The 23020-nt window shown below is 38.8% G+C and overlaps 1 protein-coding gene across 4 annotated transcripts in view; it reads left to right on the top strand.

The window, feature by feature from the left end:
- The first annotated feature begins 1203 nt into the window (after positions 1 to 1203).
- PACSIN2 (protein kinase C and casein kinase substrate in neurons 2) overlaps positions 1204 to 23020 on the top strand; it is a 24364-nt gene continuing 2547 nt past the window's right edge. The window contains exons 1-9 of one of the 4 annotated variants that reach the window (XM_009072487.1): positions 1204 to 1323; positions 10841 to 10997; positions 11693 to 11928; positions 12622 to 12777; positions 13784 to 13959; positions 15909 to 16029; positions 18068 to 18192; positions 18848 to 18961; positions 19920 to 20116. In XM_009072487.1, coding sequence (XP_009070735.1) covers positions 1264 to 1323; positions 10841 to 10997; positions 11693 to 11928; positions 12622 to 12777; positions 13784 to 13959; positions 15909 to 16029; positions 18068 to 18192; positions 18848 to 18961; positions 19920 to 20116 — 1342 coding nt within the window. In that variant the 5' untranslated portion in view covers positions 1204 to 1263. Of the gene's footprint in view, positions 1324 to 10840; positions 10998 to 11692; positions 11929 to 12621; positions 12778 to 13783; positions 13960 to 15908; positions 16030 to 16976; positions 16983 to 18067; positions 18193 to 18844; positions 18962 to 19919; positions 20117 to 23020 lie in introns of all 4 variants that reach the window. The other 3 variants (XM_009072486.1, XM_009072488.1, XM_009072489.1) reach the window with 3 other exon arrangements.

Here is a 23020-nt window from a genome sequence, read left to right as displayed (position 1 = left end):
CAAACTGCGTTTCTGGATTCAAGTGCCTGAATTTTTGTCTCAGTACTGGTTTTGATACTAAGCTTAAATGTGAGCTTAGGGTAACCCTAATTTTTTTTTAATATACGCAGTTATCATCTTCAATGAGGGTGGCTCATGTCTTCTTGCTTGCAGCTGTGTCTAGTCAAGAGAGAATGCTTGAAGTGTTAATGACTTCTAATAAAGATCAGAATTTGGAGTAGATTGCTTGTTTTGCTAGAAAGATAATGACATAGTATGGTAACATGTTAGAAATAAAATGCAGTAAAACTGTGTGTGGGAGTTTTCAACTCCCAGGGAAAGTAATTGTCAGCTTCAGGGAGACCTGCTGTCAGGGAGCCTGTAACATTTTACTTGCTACGTGTGGAACAGATATGTGCATCACGCCCTCGTTTAGAACCTAGCATCTGCTTTAAAATCACAAGAGTGGTGGCAAGAAGATCACAAGTAGCTCAGGTAGTTCCTTGCCCAGTAAGAGGTCAGTCACAGGTACCTGGGTGAAATAACTGGGGCTGCCTGAAAGGCAGAAACTGGGCTAAAACTGCCATGGGGGAGGCTGGTCTTGTCTCCTGTGTTTGACTTGTGTAGCTGTGATCCTTTTCATGTTGGTTTTGCTTTATGTTGTTGCTGGTGATGCTCTGGTTTGCATTGGTGGATGCCTTTAGCTTTCAAGCAGATGATTTTGAATCTAAAATTCTTACAGAAATAAAACATTTTTGTTTTGAAAAGAAGACTTTAAATGAACAAGTGTTTTTGGCCTTAAATATTTCCAGTGGGTTTGATTATATAACATAGATTTCCAGTGAAAAAGAAATAGCAAGCAGTGCAGATTGTTTCAGAAGCAAAGGTCAATTGGTTGTCTCTTACGGAATGCTTTGAAAGTGGAATAGTTAATGGCTACAGTCTTTTCTTTCAGATGTGGTAGGAAATCTTAGGATAAAATAAATTCAAGAGCCTGGTGGAATGTATATGCAGATGCATTGAATGTTTTCCGGACAACAAATGTCATAAAAGCCAAGAACTTGGTGTGGTAGGACAGTCTTCTGCTGAGAAATGCCCTGTGTGGTTACCTCTTGTTTGCATTTGGCATCCCTAGATGTCAAAAAAGTGAAGGATGTTGTCTAACATAATTTTTCTTTTCAGAACTGCTTTTCATTAATGGTGCTCATAAATAATTTTTATCTGTTTACAGATTCTGAAGGTGTTCTGAAGCTCTGAATACTTCCAAGCTCTTCACACGTAGACATGTCTGGCGTATATGATGATTCCGTTGGAGTAGAAGTTTCTAGTGATAGCTTCTGGGAGGTAATCCAAATGTTTGACACAATATTTTGATTGTATTTCTTACTCTTCCTGCAAAAGTCTGATTTTATGTGGAGAGAGCTGCAATAAAAGACACCTTTGGTTATTGTGATCTGCAGAAATAGCCTTCAGGGAAGACATTACCTGTCAGGTTTTGACCTAGTTCTGTCAAGGGTTTTTAATGGGCACGAACTTGCGGCTCAGCCATTTGGGTAGGATATACAATTCAGGATTGAACGTTTGTCTGGTTTTATTGCCAAAGGGAGATGTGCATGGGTAGCTTTTAAAATGATCAATGTTAAATCTAAAGTAACTGGTAAAGTTGCTTTAAGTGTCGATAAAGTACAAATGTAAGATAGTGTGTGAATGTACTGCATGTCTCCTGTGTGTGTCTAGATATAAGTGTAAACTTTCATGAGAGAAGTTATGCTTATCTCAAAATAAAAATATACATGCAGAAAGATAATATAAAGCACTTGGTAATACCAGTCAGTTGTGCTGCCCCAATCTGAAGAAGCCTTTCAGATGCTACGATAATTTGATTAAGCTCTACAGAAAGGAAACTTCATAAAGCAGAAAGCCTTTTACAAAATGAAGTCTTTGTTTTCCAAGAAAAAGAAAGGTTTGGCAGTGTCAGTAGTGGCATAATTGGAGGTAAGTATGCTGTGTTCAGTAGGACAACATTCTGCTATTTGAGAGGGAGCTCTTTTGGGTTTGAACTACAGCAGGCATGGAAGTGGCTAGGGGGAACATATCTGAATATTTCTGTTGCCAGAGACCTATGTAAGATAGCTAGATTTTGGTGACCCGACACTGTGCATCCTTTAAGTGCAGGCTTTTCTAGACTACCAAGCTGTGCTGTTGGTGGTGAGGCATACTGCATTTTGGTGCAGATCTCCCATTATTTATTAGTACATTACCTGAAAGACCTAATGCCAGTGAGGTTCATGTTCGGTAGACAGGGATCATTTTTTGAGGAGATGTATTCACTACTATGTTAAACATGTCTATCCTATTTATGAAGAAATTCTTTTAAAATCACAGTCTTCTAAGCCTTCACCCCCTTTATTGCAGGGGTGCTCTGTGGTGTGACTGCAGACAGGATGTGGGAACTCTGCTTGTGGAGGTGTCTCAGCTGGATGGGGTCCTGAGCAGTCTGATCTGTCACAGCTGCTTTGAGCAGAGGGTTGAACTGCAGAGGTTCCTTTCAATCTCAGTTACACTGTGTTTTATTTTATGCTGAGGCAACTCCCTGAGCAGGCTTCCTCAGAAGAAGTGTTTTAAAATAAGATAAGGAGGTGGTAAAGAAAAAAAACAGGGGACCAAAGGAGATTTTTTTTTTTTGTGTGTGTGTGTGTGTGTGTGTGTTGGGCATCATGTATTTGGCAGGAGAACATGACTTGAGTACCAAACTGTTGTCTTCCATCAAATAATCATGTCTGGAAGTATAAAAGATGAGTGAATAAGAATTCTGTAAGCCAGTATTATTATGTTTGGACAATTGTGAACTTAAAGAATTAAATCCAATAAAGGATGATGAGAAATAGCAATTAACCTCAATTAGGACTATTATGAAGGATTATTTAGATGGTTTTGATGCTTGTTATAGGGGGGTTGAGGGTGTTTGTAAACACTACTTCTTAAAGCCTGCTTCTTTGACTTTTCTGTGTATTCCTTCCAAAAGGTCACAACTGCAGTCTGTTTCATAAGCAATGTCAGAAGGCTAATGTGTAATGCATGAGTATACCTTTATTTATCCTTGGATAAGGAAAAGTTAGACTTCTGTGTTACAATCCATGTCTTTCCTTACAGGGTTTTCTCTGCAGTTTCTCTTTTTTGATCGATAACCACCTACGTTGTTCTGTTAAAATGATATTTGAAAAGCCGTGGCAGTCAGGTGCAGTCCCAGGTGACTGGAAAAAGGGAAACACTGTACCCATCTATAAAAAGGGTCGAAGGAGGAACTCTTAATGAATTTGGAAGTTGTTTTGTTACCACAGAGTCTGTCATTTGTGCTCTTTTGTTAGAGGCATTTTAAGATATTTGACATAATGGGTTTTTTTCTTAGAGTCAGCTTGCAGTTTGCTGAAAGCCACCTTGCTATTTTTACTGCCACAGCTGAAAGCAGTCAATGTATTCAAACTTGGCCGTGGCAGAGAAGAGGCAGTCTGGCAGGGTGAGCCTTGGAGTTTGTTCCCTCACACGCCAAAATAGCTCAGATTTATTTACCTTTGGAGTGTGCTGCAAAGCTCATCTTTTTCCTGACAGACACTTAGGAAAGAGGGAGGTGGCTGGGCGTGGGACCTATCTGAAGAACACACTGTGAAAACTGTTTTTCTTACTGCATATCTTTGAAACTAAACCACTTCTCTTTCTTGAAAGTTGATGTTCTGTTGAGCTGATAAGAACTGCACTTAATAAAATGTTGATAAGTGAACTTCAAAGTTTTTTGCTATTGCCGTTGACAGAAATTTCATATAACATTGTCTGTAGGAACTGAAACACTTGATTCTCTATCAGTTTTCTGGCTCTAGAAGGCTTTGATTTCTTTTGGAGTTGTCACTGCCTTTGCTAGGGTTTCGTATTACAAAGGTAATTACTATCAGTTTGATCACACTTAAGAACTTGAACCTATAGTGTATAGTTGCATGGTACTAAACTTGGACTGCTCTAACCTTGTCTGGTTGCATATGTTCAGACTGTCCATGGAGCAATTCAATGCAGGTTACTTCATCTGTTAAACTTTTTTATTAGGTTGCTATTTCAGTACTGTTCATGGAAACTTCCTGTTCCTGCATTAAGAGTAAAGTTCAATGCTTGAAATCCAGTACGAATAATAATTTGTTTCCTCTCAAGGGTAGTATTTTTTATTACAGCATAGGTATTGTTACCAGGTTCTGATTTGTGGTTGGGAAGTAGTTGACTTGTTGAAAGAGAACTGGAGAAGTTGCTGTTCGGACTTCTGTTCTTGATGATGAATTTCTGTAGTTCCAGCAGTCAAAAAATGTGTGTGGGAAAGGCTTAGGCAGAGGTAGTGTCTTGTATCAGAACAACTGATATGACTGAAAAAAAAATAGGCTTCCAGGATTTTACATATTTGTTTAGCATGACATGGAAAAAGCAGCAACTTTCACAGTTACATTGAGCTGCTACTTAAAGGTTTTTTGTCTTCTAGCAGCATGATTTTTCAGGAGAAAAAAGCTCTTTTTTCTCTAATTTGTCCAGGTGTTTACTAAATAAAAGTACTTTAGGAGTCAGAATTTTGTACGTTGTTTATAAAAGTTGCTTAGAGAACAGTTAATTGCAAAATAGGAAGAAAGGACTTTCTGAAATGTGATTCCCACATTATCAGTTGAGGATTTCATCAAGGTTTCACTTGTAGTGGCTTAATTTACTTGAGAAATGGAAGCTTCTCTCTCCATTTATTTTTCTGCCAAGCCTCGGTGTACCTTGGTACATCTGGTTAAGATCATAGCTCTTCTGGGGGCAGAAATTCTTAAGACTGAGGAATCTTTCTGATATGCTCCAAGAAGAAATTCCTTCATCTGTGTTACTTAGCTGACAAGGGTGGTGTGCTTCGGGTAACCCAAGGTTATTGCTGATAGCCTGAAGCAGAGTGACAATAAGTTTTCCAAGGAAAAGGGGAAACTTTGGAACCTGATGTGCAATTTGAAACCTTTGAATTTCTTTCTCATTGGTCATATGGACTCTAAACGTTTATATGACTGCTGTAAATGCATCTCAGTTTGCCATAGTCATTCATGCCACTTTCTGCATCCAAAAATAGACTGTGACAGAACTGGTTAGTTCCAAGATCACATTGCTTTAGTAAAATGCAGGAAATGGACAAACCTTCTTCTACTTGATGCAGTTTTGAATTTTATATATTAATAATGAGCAAAATGCATCATAAAAATTGGCTTTCTATTTCCTAAGCTCCAGCCTTATGCTTACTAATCAGTAGTATGGGCATAGTAAAACAAATATATCTTGAGCAAGATGAGAGCAGTGCTGTTGTACACTTAAATACTTGTGAAGGCGAGAAAGCCAATAAATAAGTACACCTAGCGATCAAAGCAGAAGTGTATGCGTATCTTTTAAGGTAAGACCTCAAAAGGAACACCTACTTATTGGAAATACTTTGGAAATACTTATTTTTAAGGAGTTGTAGGTCCCTCACAGCCTGTGTGCTGCCTGTACCCTCGATGTGCATCCTTCTCTCCCTTGTTTTCTGCTAGCATCAGCAGTATGGAGCCCCATGTAGTGCAGGGGTTTTTAACTGCCCCGTGAAAACACCTACTTACCCAAACAGAAATAGTCATTCTCAACAGCTGCTAAACCTGCAACTGGCATTATTTTAGTCCTGTGAGTGATTGCCGTGGAGGAGAGGACCCAGTGTGCATTTGGAAGGGCTGAACACATGCCTTTTGTTGCATTTTGAAGTATTTGCTGAGAATACTCTAGCAATAGAAGATTTTCAGCTCGCTCAGAGAGTGGAAGTTGGCCCACTGTGTAGTGTGGGTAAATCAAATTTGGCCACTGTATGCATTTCCATTCTCCCCTGCCCCATCCCCCCACAAAGAAAACCCAAACCAAAACAAACTCAAAGCAAGGCCCAAACCCAACACTCAGGGTACCAAAGGCAGCTGATCTGGGACATCCCTCCCACCAGCTGCATTGTCTTGGACCTGCCCATTTGGTACTCCTCATACCTGTGCTTCATGCCTACTGCTGTCAGCCAAGGTCTACATGAGGTATCTGTTGATGGGGTGTTGGGTGCATCAAGTTTAAGAGGGAGAAGTTCTGAAAACTCACTCTTGAATACTGAGAAACTGTTCCAATGTTGAGGGATTTCAGTTGCTTGTCAGTGAGTGCTTTTTGCTGATGAAGCAAACTCTTCTGTTTTGCTTTTCAATTTAAAAATATTTGGACTCTGCAGTAGTAGATTCCTGTCATATATGCATTTTTTTATCTCCTAACACTGAGCAATATGATGTTTTCCATTTATGTTGCCAGGTGTTTGCTCACTGGTGTATTTGGCTTCGGATTGTGTGCGTTTAAGACCTTCCTCAGGATTTTTCTTGCAACCAGTGGTGAATTTATATGGGTAAACTTACCAAACCTACTCAGAGCTAGAGCTTATAGGTACTTGGACTGTGTATATGCTAATTGTGGACCAAGATAATTCTTTTTATTTATACAAGCCCCAGAGTGTTATAGATGTTAATCCTGGTTGAAATGTTTGGAAACTTCCCATTTGACGTAGCTGGAAAGAAATTTTACTCGTGGTTAAATGGAATGCTGGAAATAGTGTGTCCCCATGTTAACCATCAGTGTGTGTGGGTTTGACTATGACCCTTCAAAGCTTATTCTGTTCCCTGCCTATGAATATTTGCCCCTAAAAATACCCTTGTGTATGCTGTGGTGACTGACTCTCTTTCCAATGGATCCAGTTCATAGAGGCTGACTTGTTATGAACAAACTCTGCAAACTTGAAGAGAGCTGACAGCACAGCTTTCTTCAGGCATTAGAAAATCCTGAAATAAGTGTCCTTATAACAATGATCACAATGCACTAGAATTAACTAACTGAAGTTTAGCAGTAGCTGAACATTTGTTACTTTCTGGGCTGCTAATGAATATAAATACTCTTTTCATTCTGTGACCCTGTAAAGGCTGTTTAACTCCATAGGCTTTTGTGCTGCTCTGGAAATATACTTTAAAAAAAATAATCTTAGTTGAGATAAAGGAGCCTACATCAATTTAGGCTCTTCCTTTGTGTTTAGTGCAGTGAAATAATGGGGTTGTAAACTCCTAAATATTCCCACTAAATATGGTATCGGTGCCAGTGCTTGGCTACCCCAGTACACCTGGTGGTGGTAACAAAGGAGAGGTGCTGGGCTGCTGACTGTAGTACTGGATGCCTCATCACAAGGTGCTTGGGTATTTTTCCTCTGGTTGTTGCAGATTCCCTGAGTCTTTGGTTTGACAGAGGATTCAGGTGACATTGCTGTGCTCATGCATGAGAGGAAGTAGCAAAATGAGGAAGAATGCTTTCTTGAGTAGGCAAAGTGGAGACCTGGAGGCATCTGTAATGCCTGTGAGAGAGAAGTGGGCAAAATGGGATCAGCTGAGGCTTAGCAGTAGCAAAGCTCAGTATTTTTTTGCAATGGAAAAGGGGAAACTGATGGTTAACTCAGCATAGAAAAGGCACGGAGAGTGACACAAATCTGTGAATCACAATTTTCACTAATTGTGTCCAAAAATGACCATTATAACAGTATTTTGAAGAAAGAAACTCTTGGTTATTTCCTTTTGAAGTTTCTGACAACTGAGGGTGAACAGGGACTGAATCTGGTATCTTGTAATAAACCATTTCTTTCAGTTGGATGTAGTGTTGATGCTAAAATGAAAGTGGAATGTAGTTTTTAAATATTGCCAAGTCTTCCTGAAACTGTAAGAAAGTTTATAAGCTTAGAATTTACCTTCCTGAAACAAATGGTTTTTGTAGGACAAGTAAACTTACAACTTCAAGTCTTAGCTGTCTGCTGTTTAACAGGAAATAGCCCAATGCTCAGAGTGATCAGAAAATTATTCTAACTAGCAAAATCATATACATGTCATGTGCTGAACTGGGCTAATTGAGAAGTCTGAAATTGCAAGGCCTTACATAAAAGTGGCTGGGACTGAAACAAAGAAACACACAGGTTTTGTTTGGTTTGTTCCTGGTCAGTTGCTACAAAGAAAAGGGTTTGTCATTTTTGTTTTAGCTCGAATGTCTTGAGAAGGGGAAGTCTGGCAGAAGTTTGCCATCTACCTCAGATAATTGGAGAAAACAGTCCTTAATAAAACAATGTATCAAGTCGTGTTTTTAGGTTCAGGGTGGTTTTGGTGTGTTTCTAGTTTTTCGATCTGTTTGTTTTAACTTAGCTCCAGTTAAGCTAGTAGTGCCTTGGCCACGTAAAGACTAGAGTTCTTTTCCCTTTACTTGGCTCTGTAGTTTAGGGACCTTGTGTTCTCATAGCTCTGAATCTGTCTCCTACAGCAACAGGCTGCATATTCTTCTCTGAAATTTGTCATTGCAGTGCACATAACTTAAAATGCAACTTTTTGAAATAAAGTGCTAGCTTTTTTAAAATGTTAGATGCCAAGTTATATAACTTACATTCCTTGTCATGGAACCCAGAAAAATGTTGCATTTCCAGAATTCTGGCATTCCTCATAGGGCAAACATGAGTATAGAAGGCTTTCTTTGCAATGCCAGGTTGTTATTTGCTGGTATTGTAGGCCTGGTTCCTCTTTATCCTGGTTCTAAGCTGTGATCCTGGTGCCTTCAGCCCTCCTGTGGAGGAGGAGGTAGCCAGGGTGAATTATCTGTGCTCTGCATGCAGCTCTTCAAAGGTGCCTTGTACGATAACAGTGAACAGACCATAATGGGTTAGCTGAGTTCAGTTCTCCGAGTACCTGCCTGAAATTTGGCAGCTGCTGCAGAGAGATAACCACAAGGTTAGAATTTGCTCAGACAACACAAAGTGAAAGGATTAAATATACCACAGGGCAGGCAGCTCTTGTTCAATATTAGCATTTAAAATGCTAGTTTAATAGTGAAAATTTATGAAAGGAAATGTTCCTGCTAGAGACATAAATCCCATGACACATAACTAGAGACACAAATTGGTGCTAATACAAGGCTTCAGTAGTTGTGCCAAGCTAGCATAACCTGTTTTAACAGACTGCCTTACTGTGAACTTACAGCTGGAGTAATTTTGAGCAGATGAATGATTTGCCTTCTGTTAAAAAGGCTTTGGAAAGTATTCTTGGAGGTACTTAATTTCTTTAATGCTTCAATTACATATATATATTGTATTTGTTACTGTACAGTGTTGGAAATCTCCTGCTCTTCAGTTCCTGTTGATCCTGCAAAGGAGAGGTTATTTTTCATACCTTTTTGCTCATAGATACAGTTGGTTGACATGGATGCATTGACTGTCTTGATTTTTGGTGTCAGCTTGTTTGTGATGCTGATAGCTTTTTATCTCCAGGGATATCGTGTCTTAGGTGTAAATGTGCCAGGGGTGATGTGTCTGCATTTCTTTTCAGGATTTAGACAAATCAGTGACTGTTAACTAATGCTTTGCTTAGATGCTACCTACATTTCTTTTCTCTGTTGAAATGGATCTAGTCCTAAACAAAAAACATGTCCAAATGAATTCTTTGAGGCCAGTGTCTAAAATAATTGGGTTTGTCCTGTCGTTGATGGGTTTGATTTTATTTTTTTCCCCTGCATTAATGAGGAGTCCTAACATGTGTCTGTGTTCATCAGTACAGTCACTCTTAGAGCATTTACTACAGAGGTTTTTTTCCCTTATAAGAGTATTTACCTACATACTTTTTCCCTCAAGTACAGAGCTTGCATGTAGATCTGCCAGCAAAATTCTGGAAAAATGTGTACCTAAAAGTTGGATGTTTCCCTGTAAGTCAGATGTGAAGCAAGTATGATTCAAACATAAAAATTGCTAACATACTGCAAGTATTAGAGTGTTTAATCTACTGCCTTACTGCTAATCTTGATTTTTCGGTCAGGTGGTTGGAGCAGATAAGAAACTGGCTGTGATATTTAATAGGCTATGCAAGTTCTGTTAACAGAGTTCTTAGGTCTTGTTTAATGTTTACAAAAGCCAACTTGGGTGACCTTGAATTCGGTGGGAATATAACTCTGGGATCAGTATAAGGCTTTTTTCCCTTCAGTCATCTAGATTGGTTATTCCATGTTGCACCAACACATGAATGAAAGGGGAGTGTTCATTATATAATGGATGTTCATTATATAGTGTCCATTTTTCTCCATATCCTCCTTCTATTGTAGTTTGCACATTGAGCAACTATGGGTTTTTTCTTTAGTATTCACAGGTTGATTCTAGGTCTGGGAACTCTGTCATTGCTGTCAGGATCTTCCTCCATGAAATTCTAGAGGATACTTTGGCAGTAGTTGCTATCTGGTTTGTCAGCAGTGATGCACTTCCAGTCTCTGCAGTCTACATAGTGGTTATGCTTTTCCCATAATGCATTTTTAAACAAACACTCTGATTATGCTTGGCAAAGGAGTTTCAATACTCCTTCACATGTCTTCACAGTTTTATTAATCCTGAAAGATTATACACAGCATACAACTAAGGTATTAGGTACTGGATAATAAACATAGAAGTGGGAAAGAAGTGCTACATTTCTGCTGAGTTTCTCCATTACCAAGCAATAATAATGCAGAACAATTGTGATTACTGCCCATAATTAAATTGGAGGACTGATGAAATGTAATAGAGCTTTCACTTTAAAAATCAGCATCTTTTTTACAGGTCTTGTGGCCTTTGCAGTTAGGTTTTAAGATTAATTGAATTTAAGATTAATTAACCTTATGATAGAAGATTACCTTGCTCTCAGTTAACAGTATTTGTGTTAATTATAGATTTGTCTTGCTTTCAGAGCTTCCAAGCAGAAATGGTTAAGTGTTTGTCTCTTCCCAGGTTGGCAATTACAAGCGGACGGTGAAGCGAATCGACGATGGGCACAGGCTTTGCAATGACCTTATGAACTGTATCCACGAACGGGCACGGATAGAGAAGGGCTATGCCCAGCAGCTTACAGAATGGGCCAAGAGGTGGAAACAACTCGTGGAGAAAGGTAATGCCTTCTGCTTTTGGACTCTGAAAACTTGCTCAAATAGAAAAAAAGTGTTTCTGTCTATCTTTGTTTTGGTAAGTACAAAGTAGAAATATTGTGCTTTTTAGCCTATAAGGGAGTCTTTGCAGGAGGGTCAGTAAGGTGACAAATGACCAAGCTTTTCCCTGCTCTTTTGCAAGTTTGCTAGTTTCTTACTGCAGCAGATGAATCTTGCCTCTGTTACTGAGGTATGTTCTAGTGAACTGTCTGTTTCTAGATCACTAATGGTTTGAAAAGTGATTCTGAATAACAAGGGGGCAGTGGTTGTGGGGGAAAGATTAGAAATTAAAGACCTGGGCATTGCTGTAATGGAAGGCCAGACTATGTTAATGTGTTCTGAAACAGTTTGTCTTTTCATGGTTCTCCATGTTCCAAAAAGTGTATGGAGAAATGGAAGGTAGTTCAAAGGGGAGCTAATAGGTGGAATACCAAGAATCATGGTACAGAGAGGACTCCAGACTGAATGAATACTGGTTTTTCTGGTGTGAAAGATTGTAATCTAAATTTATATGAAAAGAAACTGTTCCTTTTTCTAGGTTTGCATCAATATTGCTGTTTGTAAGTGAATATAAATCAATAGATTCAGGTAGTTTCTTGGGAATATAAGTTCCATGTGGGTGATGGTTACTGAGAATGACACTTTCTGTTGTGTTTAGGCCCACAGTATGGAACAGTAGAAAGGGCTTGGTGTGCTTTTATGTCAGAAGCTGAAAAAGTGAGTGAACTACATCTAGAAGTAAAAGGTTCACTGATGAATGAAGACTTTGAAAAAATCAAGAACTGGCAGAAGGAAGCCTTTCATAAGCAAATGATGGGAGGATTTAAGGAAACCAAAGAAGCAGAAGATGGATTTAGGAAAGCTCAGAAACCCTGGGCAAAAAAGCTGAAAGAGGTACAGCAGTAGATTATGTATTAGATATCCTGTGTTCTAATATATTAATGTCTCAAATCTCTACAAGGGAGTAAACTCCCTATTCTCTCTGCTGGACCCTCCTTTCTCAAAAAGATCTCTTGCTTTCTGTCCTCTTCTGAAAATAAGTATTTTTCTCTTGGTCTCTCCTAATCTTGGTGACTTCAGTGAAACTCTGCAAAAAGTGGAATTTAAGTTATCATTTAAACAGCATCTGATTTCATGTGTTTGAAAGTTATGAATTGCTCAGAGAAATGAGCAGGGGAAATGTGTTTGGGTTTTTTCCCCTGTCATGTAACATCATTCTTAAATAACAGGTTTGTAGAAGAAGGGGAGCAGGAGAACATGGGCATAAGGGAAAATTGTTCACTTGGGGACTCTCTGTAAACCTTTTATTGAGTCTGTTCAACACTTCTCTAAGCTGTATGTGTGACTTTTCTTGTATGGGGAGAGAATGCTGATTTACAAGTACCACAATAATTTTCTTATGTTGATTCTTAAGTTCATTCCTTAGACCTAAATGAAAAAAAATAATCATTCCAAAACCAAAAAAAGGAATAACATGCCGAAACAAAACCTGACACTCTCTTTCTTGCAACATGATTTTAAGGCTAAAAGATAGTTGATGGTTGTTGTATATGGTCCCAGATGCAAATATTCCAATCTGCTTTGCAGGTGGAAGCTGCAAAGAAAGCATACCATGCGGCCTGCAAGGAGGAGAAGCTGGCTGTGTCCAGGGAAACAAACAGCAAAGCTGATCCAGCACTAAATCCTGAGCAGCTTAAGAAATTACAAGACAAAGTGGAGCGAAGCAAACAAGATGTACTAAAGGTATACTGAGTGTACACAGTCCCTTCAACCTTGTGGATATTGAAGCTTTTCCTCTGAAAGTGCTGTGAACAGCAGCGGAACTCACTTTCAGTTATTGTCCTGTACCAAAATTTAGTTTTCTCCTAATCCTATGTATGTGCCAAATTCATCTTCTCTGCAGAATGAATAATGTATTGCCTCTGTTTCATGTAAGTACTTTCAGCAGGGAACTAAGCACAGTAAGCCAGAAGACTTGTTGGACAGACTAATACTCATTTAGTCATGAGGGCTGACTGTTTCACTTGAGGGGCTGTGAGACAGATGCTTAAAACTTGCTGACAGCATCTGAACATTTGGTCATTCTTGACTGCAAAATGCATTTTTTAGAGAGTAAATATATGCAGTTCTGTTGCCCAGTTTAGTTTCTCTCTTCAATGGGCTGTACCTGGAGGCTTTTCTTAGGTGGCCTTATTCAAAGATGTCTCTTCCCTCTGAATGCTGTTCTGGATCTGGAAGGCTGATGTTCCATCGGGTGGGATCTTGTAACTCCTGTCTGTGGGCTACTGCTGGAAATCAGTGCAGAGCCTGAGGCTCTGTCTGTTCACTGAGCTTACAACACGTGCAATTTAAGTTCCCAAGGATGTGCACAGTGTTTGGGGGTTTGGTCATAACTCACAGTGACTATGTAAATTACTAAGGGAGAAGAATAAAGGTCTCCAAGTAACTGCAGTGAGTTGAAAGACTGCCTGCTCTGGTTTACTCTGGTGCTCCTTTGTCTTTAGTATTACATCAACATCTTTCATGGTTTCTGTTAAAAAGCCAGAGAAGAGGCTTAGAGCTTTGTTGCAACTGTTCTGCAGTTTCCTTAGCTAACTCTCAGTGTGGCCTAAGGTAGGTACAGTGGTCATGAAAAGAGAATGCAGTTTGGGAACTTCTGGTCTGAATCTTGGCCATTGCTACACTGATAAATCTGTAATGTAGGGTAGTAATAAAATATATTGCTAATGGTTTGTTTTTCTACCCCCAGACAAAAGAAAAGTATGAAAAATCGCTGAAAGAATTAGATAATGCTACTCCTCAGTATATGGAAAACATGGAGCAGGTGTTTGAGCAGTGCCAGCAGTTTGAGGAAAAACGCTTACGTTTCTTCCGAGAAGTGTTACTGGAAGTTCAGAAACACCTGGACTTGTCTAATGTTGCAAGGTAAAACTGTCTAAGACTTCAGAATTAATGCTTAATACTTTTCAGGGAAAAGTAGTAAATGCTTGAAGTAGATCAGAGTTTGGAATCTGATTTGTTTCTCGTGTGTTCCTTCAACTTGAAAGTGTAAGTAAGGGTTTGGTTCTTTGTTTTGCCTAAGATCAGATCAGCATCTATCCCTAATATTTGCTAGTTTCATTTAACACTGTGTTAAATGAACCCAGAAACTCTCATTCTTGTTGTATCTTGATAATCAAATGTATACCAATTAGAAAGGATTTGGAGCTTAGACTCAAAAAATGCTGGATCAGAGATTAGGAAAAGAGGGGTTTACTGTATTATGTGTCTCGCATGTTTATTGGAGAACAAACTAGAGTTTATTAGTGTAAGACAGCATGAAATTTGTAGTTTTAAGCACATTTATTATTAAAATACTAGAGCTCAGTCTAAAGGAATTACTTTAACCTGAGATAAATGTTAAGGATCTCTTGGTTGATCATTGGTGAACTCTTATCCATCTTAATTTCTGCTTATCTTAAAGTCTGCTCTTTATACTGTCTTTTGTATAAAGTATCCCTTGCATTTTGTTCTTTCTGCCTGAGTCTTGCTCACTATATTCCAAGAGAGCTAAACCTCTGCTAGGGAACTCAAAACAGAGCTCATGCAGCTTATTTTGTCAGCCCATGTGGCATGTCACCAACTCCTACAGGCCATTTTGATATGAAGCTACTTTGGTATGGCAGCTGGGTAGTGGTTATGAGTTTTTGTTCTCTTGCACATGATAAGACAGACCCAGGAATACTTGCAGTGAGTGCTGTAACACTAGTGGAATTTGACATCCCACACGTAAGAGCAGAGTTTCATATGTGCTCTGGTTATCACTTCAATTACAAGGAGAAAAGGAAGAATCTGATCTGGTTGTAGCCCTGATGGGTGTTCCAAACTGACTTGTTTAGCAGTCACACAAGTGTTAATGCTGGCAGAACTCAAGGGGGTGACATAGAGGCAAGAACAAATACAGAGCAAGCAATAGGTAAGGGCAAGATCACTGATTTTAGCATCATTTTAATTTGGGGTTGCTTCAAAGTTCTTCTGGAACTGCTGTGGAAGACAGGTTCTTTTTACTCTCAGAGTAGGCAGATAGTTAGGATTGCTGCCCAGCTTAATTCAGCTCCGTGTCTCCTATTTTAAGCCTTGTGGCTGTTGTGTCGAGATCTCTTTATCCTCTGAGTTCCATATTGCGCCATATTGGTGGCTTTTATAAACCTATTGTATTGGTCATTACAACGAATACATCATGTGCCTAGTCTGAGATCAGGGGATCAAAGCTGTCTCAGCATGACTTGTATTCTGCTAATGAAAAATAAATGCACCAAGAGATAAGTAAAAGTAGTAATGTTCTTTTTCATAATGTTTGATACAAATAGCACAGTTAGTAAGACCAGAGACTACCTAAAATAATAAAAGAAGTTAGCAGATATTATACCAGCATGGGAAAATGTGTAACCCATTTACCTCTGCTTCAGGTTTGGGTTTTTTATTTTTATAATCACTTAAAATTCTCCTTGGATTCAGACAAGTTTTTGCAGGTCCTGTGGACACAGCGCAGAGCAAGTTTCTACTGTCTTGTAGACAAACCTCAAATTCAAGAAACTTGGAGATTGGCATTCAGTAGTTTAAATACAGCCCTGTGTAAATCCTGTCTTTACTGACAGCCAATTAAATGTCTTACACAAGGCTCATAATTCTAAAAGCTGTCACATACAGATTTTATGGTTTTGTCAGCAAGTTTTCTTGTTGGACTACTCCTGTTTTGCAGGCAGTTAATAGTTTTTAAAGTTGTCTTGCTGTAAGTTTTTTTTTCAGTACTGTTGTGAACTCTGAAATCATTAAAAAAAGCTGAGCAGGGGATTTGCCATGTGTCTAAGTGTTATACTAAATTTGTTTTGCAGTTACAAAAATATCTACCGTGAACTGGAGCAGAATATCAAAACAGCAGATGCTGTTGAAGACTTGCGGTGGTTTAGAGCTAACCAAGGTCCAGGGATGTCAATGAATTGGCCTCAGTTTGAGGTAAGGTCAGAGTATCTAAAACCTCGAATTGTTTTGTCTGTTTTTAACTCTTTGGTTTCTGTAATATTTCTTTCTGATATAACTCCTAAATTCAGCCTTCCGACACTGAATTTTTTTGGTTTTACAAGTCATAGTAGGTTTTTTTTCTTTGGGCTCTCCTCGTACCCTGCCTGTTGGAACTGATTATGTTGGGCACCTATTCAAAGGGAAATGGGGTGAAACAGAAAACTGTAGTGATTTTATTTATTTATTAATTTTTTTTTGGTAAGTTAAAGTCATTACTCAAGTCATTGCCCATTGCTCATTTGATACACCTCTGGCACCTATCTGTTATCCTTTATGTTTTTCTTCTCCCCTTTGGTGTCAGAGTTGAATTTGAATCTCCTTGTTGTTGGCAGGTGATTATAGTATATGCAGCAAAGACTGAAAAAGTGTGAACTAAATACTTCAGATTTTGAAAACTGGTATTTAAAATTCAGTCCTGCTGTATGAAAATCCAGTTGGTGACTGTATTGCTGAATGCTGTCTTTGGAAGAAAGGAGTTTAAATAGTGTTGTGTTAACAGCGCCTACAATAAACAAGTACCAAAATGTATCAGTGCAGGTCATACTACTAGAGTATCACTGGAGTTGGAATGAGTTTGTCTGACCAGAATCATGGGTTTAGTTGAAATAATTTCTAGACAGTAAGTTAATGGAGTGGAAACATAAACTCTGGAGTGTTTCACTGTTCCCTTGTTTTTAAAATACTGAGTAACTTTAGATTAGAAGGTTTGAGGAAGGAAACTCATAATGGTACTGCTGAATTTCTCTGCCTGAAACACTGAACTGCAGTTACTTCTGTGTGGGGAAATTACCATTCTTTTTCTTAGTCGTTATAATTAACAAGTTAAATACTGTTGTTACTATTTTCCTGATCGAGTTTTTTTCTTATTTACATGCTACAAGGATGACGTAAGTAAAAAAAGTCATGATCAAATGACTATGAAATTGCATTATAAACTACAAATATGCATAGGTCAGTGGTCTTTAAATGTCTGTATCTCAGAAATCCAATATGCATTTTACAAAGTTAAAATAATGACGTATCTCTGAAGAGTTGTCCAGAAAGCACCTAAGACTGGACTGACTGTGCTACTTGTATAAGTCAGTAGTAATTGCAACTCCCAAAACTTTCATATCCTGGTAAAAATACTTCTCTCAAATTCTGTCTTCCATATAGCAAACTCTCCTGACTTTTTTTTTAACCTTTAAGGCTTCTGAGAGGAACCATCTCTCACCATAGGATATCAGCTTGCATCTACTTTGTTTTCTGTTTGTTCCTGACTGTATATTAGTCTGACTTGGTGGGTAGGAGTTGTGTTTAGGTCTCATCATGCCTGTCCATCTGCCTCTGAATGGTTCAAAACATCAAGGAGGGGATACTGCACAAGTGTCATCACAAGTCTTGTGTTGGTTTGAGCCTTAACTTGTATAGATGGCTTTTTAGGCCAATAAATGTCACTGAATCTATAGTGAAGTACCTTAAGGGCTCACATTGTAGGGACAGAATTGATACAGAATGAATTTAAAACTTAGCTTCTTGGCAAGTCATTCCTGGAGCACTTGTTGAGAAGTAAACTCTGTCTTATGGTACCTTCTAAAACTAAATGTAAGGTTTAGCTGTTAAAGCCTGATGTCTTGGCATTATCTGAAACTCTGAGCCCTCGCAGTACATCCTGTAAAGAGCTGCACTGGCCACCTCTTTTGGTTTCTCCAGTGGTGTGCCAGATCTCTGGCATTTTAGTTCTTTTCAAAGTGTTCAGAACACTAAGCAGGGAAGTACAGGTAAACTTGGTGTTCTGTGAGTAGCACAGATACCTGTGTGTGTTGCTAGGGTAGGAACTGGATGAGAACTGTAACTGAAACATTTAGAGTGACTAGTCTTCATAGGAATTATTGGTACTGTTGTATGTATAGATGTATGGTCCATAACCAGTTTGAAATGAAATGTGCTAACTCAGTGGAATATCTCAATCATGGTTTGCATTGGTTGCTAGGAGTGGTCTGCAGATCTCAATCGCACGCTCAGCAGGAGAGAGAAGAAGAAGGCTTCTGATGGAGTGACTCTGACTGGTATTAATCAGACTGGAGATCAAGTGTCACAGCCTAACAAACATAGCAGGTATTTCTTTTCATGCCTAAAAGGACTAATTGGAAAAGATTGTTATCTTCAAGTGCGCTAAGCTCTACAGGATCAAAATTTCACTGTCCAATCAAATGATAATTAGTCTGTGAGCATCTTCAGTGATGGCTTTGCAGTTCACAAATTAATTTGGGAATTACTCACTGTTTCACAGTTCTCTTTCCATTGGGAACTGAATGAAACCATGCTTAATGAGAAATTGAACTTTCTGTAGCTAATCTGGTAGTCTCTTGCTATCTTGCCATCTCTATAAATGACAACTGTATTTTGAAATCTTAGCTTGCAAAACACTTAGTCACTTCAGAATTCTGGATGTGATTAATAAAATCTGTTAACATCAGCTGCTTTAAAAAGCAGTAAAACTGGCTAGAAAAAACTCACTGCCTTATACTGCAGGCAATAGGAAAAAGAAGTTATGGTCCATGAAGGATACTCTAGTTGTGGAGGAATGTGTCATATGTGAGACTTTCCAGACTTTCTTGGGTCCTGTGCTGCACTTGATAGATGTTTGGGGTTTTGTTTAGCTTTCTGAAGGAGGGGTCTAAGAAACTGCTTAGTGTGGGACACCAGTGGCAGTGTTCTACTCTTATGCAGATAGGGTCACCATAATGCTTTTTCTTTTCCAAATTAGCAGTCTTAGTGTCCAGAGTAACACAGTGCAGTCAGTACAATCAAGTTACAATCCCTTTGAAGATGAAGAAGATACTGGGAGTACTGTCAGTGAAAAGGAGGACAATAAGATCAAAAAGTTGGTGAAATGTTGTTTTTTAATTGTTTTCACCCTTGCACTTTCTCTATCCAGGGTTTTCTATTTTTGGTTTCTGTAACACTATGCTCACCAGTGCATGAAGTGGTTCTAAGTGGTTTTGTAAGCAACACTGTAACCAACTTGTCTTTCCTAACAGATGCCATTTCTGTTGCCTTGATCTTTGGTTTGAAACTACCGGGGTTATTGGCAGTTGCTAACAGAACTGCTGTTGCTTTTTTCCTTCCTTTACCAGTCCTAGAAAATGTTAAAACTGATGCCTTTTTCTGATGAAACTGCTTCTGGAGCTTTACTGCTCTGTCTGTTCTCGCTGAATAAATCTGCTTTTAAGTTTGCATTCATTTTTGTTCAGGACCTTCTCAAAGAGCTGCCTGTTGCTTCAGTATACACACTAGGGGTGTACCACTCTTAAATGGCATGTGCATGCTGAACAGTGAGCTTTTCTTTACATGATCAAGTTGTTGCAGTATAATGAAGTTTATTTATTGGTGGATTGCAACATACAGCAAGTGCTGAAAGCTATTGTAGAGGTGCATAGGGGCTTGGGAGGAAGGTTCTGCAAAGCAATGTAGATGTCTAATCCCAAACCAGATCATTCCTCTCATCTACTACCTGCATACCTTTTACCTTTCTAGAGTAAATAATCCCATGGGTTACGTAGATTTCTTGATAGAGAAGTTTTCTGAGTTTGTGGGGAGGTTGTCTTTGGTATGTGTTGGTTTTCCCTTTTTCTAACTTTGTAAATGTATAGCAAGAATTTTAATTTTTTTTATAATGAGGTATTGACAGCTAAAGATAGGTGAGAAGATACCAGAAAGAAAGTTTCAAAACTAGACCGTAGAGTGGAGTTTGAGCTTAATTAGGGGAGCTGATATCTTAGTGGTATTTCTAGTCTCCTATTTTAAGAGCAGAAAAAATTAATTTAAAAATTGATTTTCAGTGTTAGCAGCTATGAAAAAAACCAAAGCTACCCTACAGATTGGTCTGATGAAGAGTCCAACAATCCCTTCTCTTCCACTGATGCAAATGGAGACACCAATCCATTTGATGAAGATACCTCTCCTGCAATGGAGGTGAGAGTACGTGCACTCTATGACTATGAGGGCCAAGAACAAGATGAGCTCAGCTTTAAAGCTGGTAAGTTTACAACATTCACTTAAACTATTTATCAAAGGGAGGACGGGAGGGAATATTTTTTATCTTCAGCTTTTATTTTTTCTGAAGTCACTTGTTTCTCTGAATGTCAACTCTACATTACAGGATCCTGTCTAATGCTCATTCCTCCTAACAGTGCTTCTTAGTGTCCCCTGTTTGGCAGCACTGGCCTAATCTGTTTGAAATATGTTGAGATACATCTTTTGGGGATATTCCTTTCTTACCATCTTATGTTAAACAGAATGACCTGCAGAACAGAAAATCCTATTTCTTCCTTTTCTTACTTGGTGACAGTAAACAGCTGTAACAGCTACAAAGTTGGTTTTTAAAGGAAAATACTACAGCAGCTAATCTTAAAACTATGCAATCAACTGAAAAATTTTCTGTTTAAACTGAAAGCATCCTTTTTTTGGTGTCCAAGTGCTAGCTTTTTAAGGCTGAAAAATTAGCCATGGACAGGTACTTTTTTTTCTCCTCTTTCCTTCCTTTCTCCTTCAGTGTATGTTAAGCACAGTAACTGCCTTTACCTGTTTTTTGGTCTTGTGTTATATTAGGGTACACTTGGTACACATATTTCTTCTTAGGAAGAACCAGGACAATGATGTAGCTCCTCAGGGAACTGCTGGACTTCCTGCTTATGGAGAAGGTGCTCAGAGCAGTGTATCCCCAGGTCATTTTCTAGTTGTAGTTTTTGGTTTTTAAACCAAAAAGTCCCCTAACTCACATGGTGGTGCTCCCATGTTTCACTTGCCTCCTTCCTTTTTTAGGAGTGAAACCACTGAACATCTGACTTTTCTTCTTTGTAGATGACTATCGTAGACTTCCAGAGTGGAGGAGTGGGTTTATTTGTCCATTAACTGTGCTGAATTGTGCCCTGACAGGAGGACAGTAGTAACAAAACATCTGGTGCTCTCTGTGGAAAGCACAGCAACAAAAATTATTCTTCATTCTATAGACTTTAACAGCTCCTTTTTCTCAGTAGAGGATGAAAGTATACTTATCCTCTTGAAATATGTGTTGTGCCTGTGGAGCAGCAGGGTGGCAATCCAAGGGTTTCCAGTAATGAGCCTTTCATTGGCAAAACTGCAGTGTTTATACACACAGATGTAATGGTTTGGTATAAAGTTAGGTGTTGGGTGCTGTAGCACCAGCTGTGTGACTTGCATGAAACCATTTGAACCAAGTGGCTCTCAGTGTGAGGTCTGTAGAAATAAAGTACAGGAAGTATGAACTGTGAGATATATGTAGACTTAAGTAGCTTAATACCTTTGAAGGAAGAGCATTAAAGTGTGTTACCACACCAAATTACACGATTGTATCAGTCGTAGGAAAGGGATGATGTGCTAGACCATGAATCCCCTTAGATACTGAATTATAGCATGACTAGTCACACGTAGTATTTAGGCAGAAGTATTAGTGTGACTTTGCTTAGACTGAACATAAAAAAGACTAAGGAGAAAAACTCACCAGGCCATGTAGGAGCCAATTTAAAATACACTCAGTCTTGTGCTGCTATGTAGGCTGTGCCCAGACTCCTAAGCAGCTGTCAGCAGAGGATTAGTGCATTTTAGGGATTGGTTTGAGTGTACGTGGATATTCTCAGATGGGATTTCCTTGGGTATTCAAAGAATTTGGCTACAAAGCACTTTGTGATCACTTCTGGATATATGTTGTAGAATGTGTGCTCTGCATAGTGTCCATTAATTGTACTTTAGTGCATGAAACTCCTTTTTATTAGTGGAATATTTTATACATCTGATGGGATTTTGTCTTAGCAAACAAACGTGGGAGGACTTCAGAGAAGAAGAATAACTTTATTCCTATCTTCTTATGAGAGGTTCTAAAATCACATAAGAGGAGGGGACATAACTATCTACCATATGTATATCTCACCCTACTGTGGCTCTGCCATGGCTGAAAATAAACAGCTACAGTAAGTGTTATCTATGCAATGCTGGCAAAACGTGTTACTGTGTATGCTGTTTGTATCACAGCTGCTCCATGTTAACTGTTGTGTTGATGGCACTTACAAGTGTCAGTGTTTTCTTAGACCTCCAGGATCACTGAGTTTCCAAGCCTGAACTGTTCATACAAATCTGGCTGCAATGGGGCTCACTGTCATTGCAGTGTTTTTAGGTAGTCTTTGTTTTCACGCTTTATTAACATACACAGTCTGCAACAGAATGAGAGTATCCATTTTTCTGGTGGAAAAGAGTGTAAAATTTTTCCATAAACCCAAGTGCAGTCTGCAGTGCCAAACATTGTTCATGATGGGGGTTTATTAGTTACTGCTTAAACTTAGAACTGGAGGAGATGAAGCTTTAACCTCTTTTATCCAAGAGAGGAGCTATAAAAGGTAGATGTCTTGTGAAGATTTAATATGAAGCTTGTCCATGTCTCCCAAAGAATTTGTAGTCCTTAGGACAGCTTGTGTTCTAAATGACAGCAAGACTCTATGCCATTTGGGACTGTAATGAGTGGTTAGTACCTTCATCCTGTATTTCCTATTGCTAACTAGGGTGAAACACAAATCACTTTTATCTAGAGAAATCATTTGGCACAAATAAGTTGTACATGAGGAAATAATTGTTACTCAGTGTGGCCTTTTTTGCCTGGCTGAGGTGGATGTTCATGTGCTCACATACAGCACCTTGGGGTCTGCAGGCTCTCTGATGTCCAAGTGTTTCCTGAGGATGTGGAAGAGTAGATGTGCATTATAGTAAAAATGAACTTTTGTTACAGCTCATAAATGTCTGAATGGATAGTGTCAGTTTTTGCTGTGTCAGCTAGGAAGCAAATTCTGAGCTTCTTTTTCTGGAGCTACAACTGTACATCAGCTTCCGGCCACATAAAGCTAGAGCAGTAAATAGGGAAGTTAAATCCCAA

Source organism: Acanthisitta chloris, unplaced genomic scaffold (genome assembly GCF_000695815.1).
Source record: "Acanthisitta chloris isolate BGI_N310 unplaced genomic scaffold, ASM69581v1 scaffold1944, whole genome shotgun sequence".
NCBI lineage: Eukaryota > Metazoa > Chordata > Aves > Passeriformes > Acanthisittidae > Acanthisitta > Acanthisitta chloris.
Note: the sequence above shows the minus strand (reverse complement) of the source record. Positions and strands in the feature narration are given on the sequence as shown.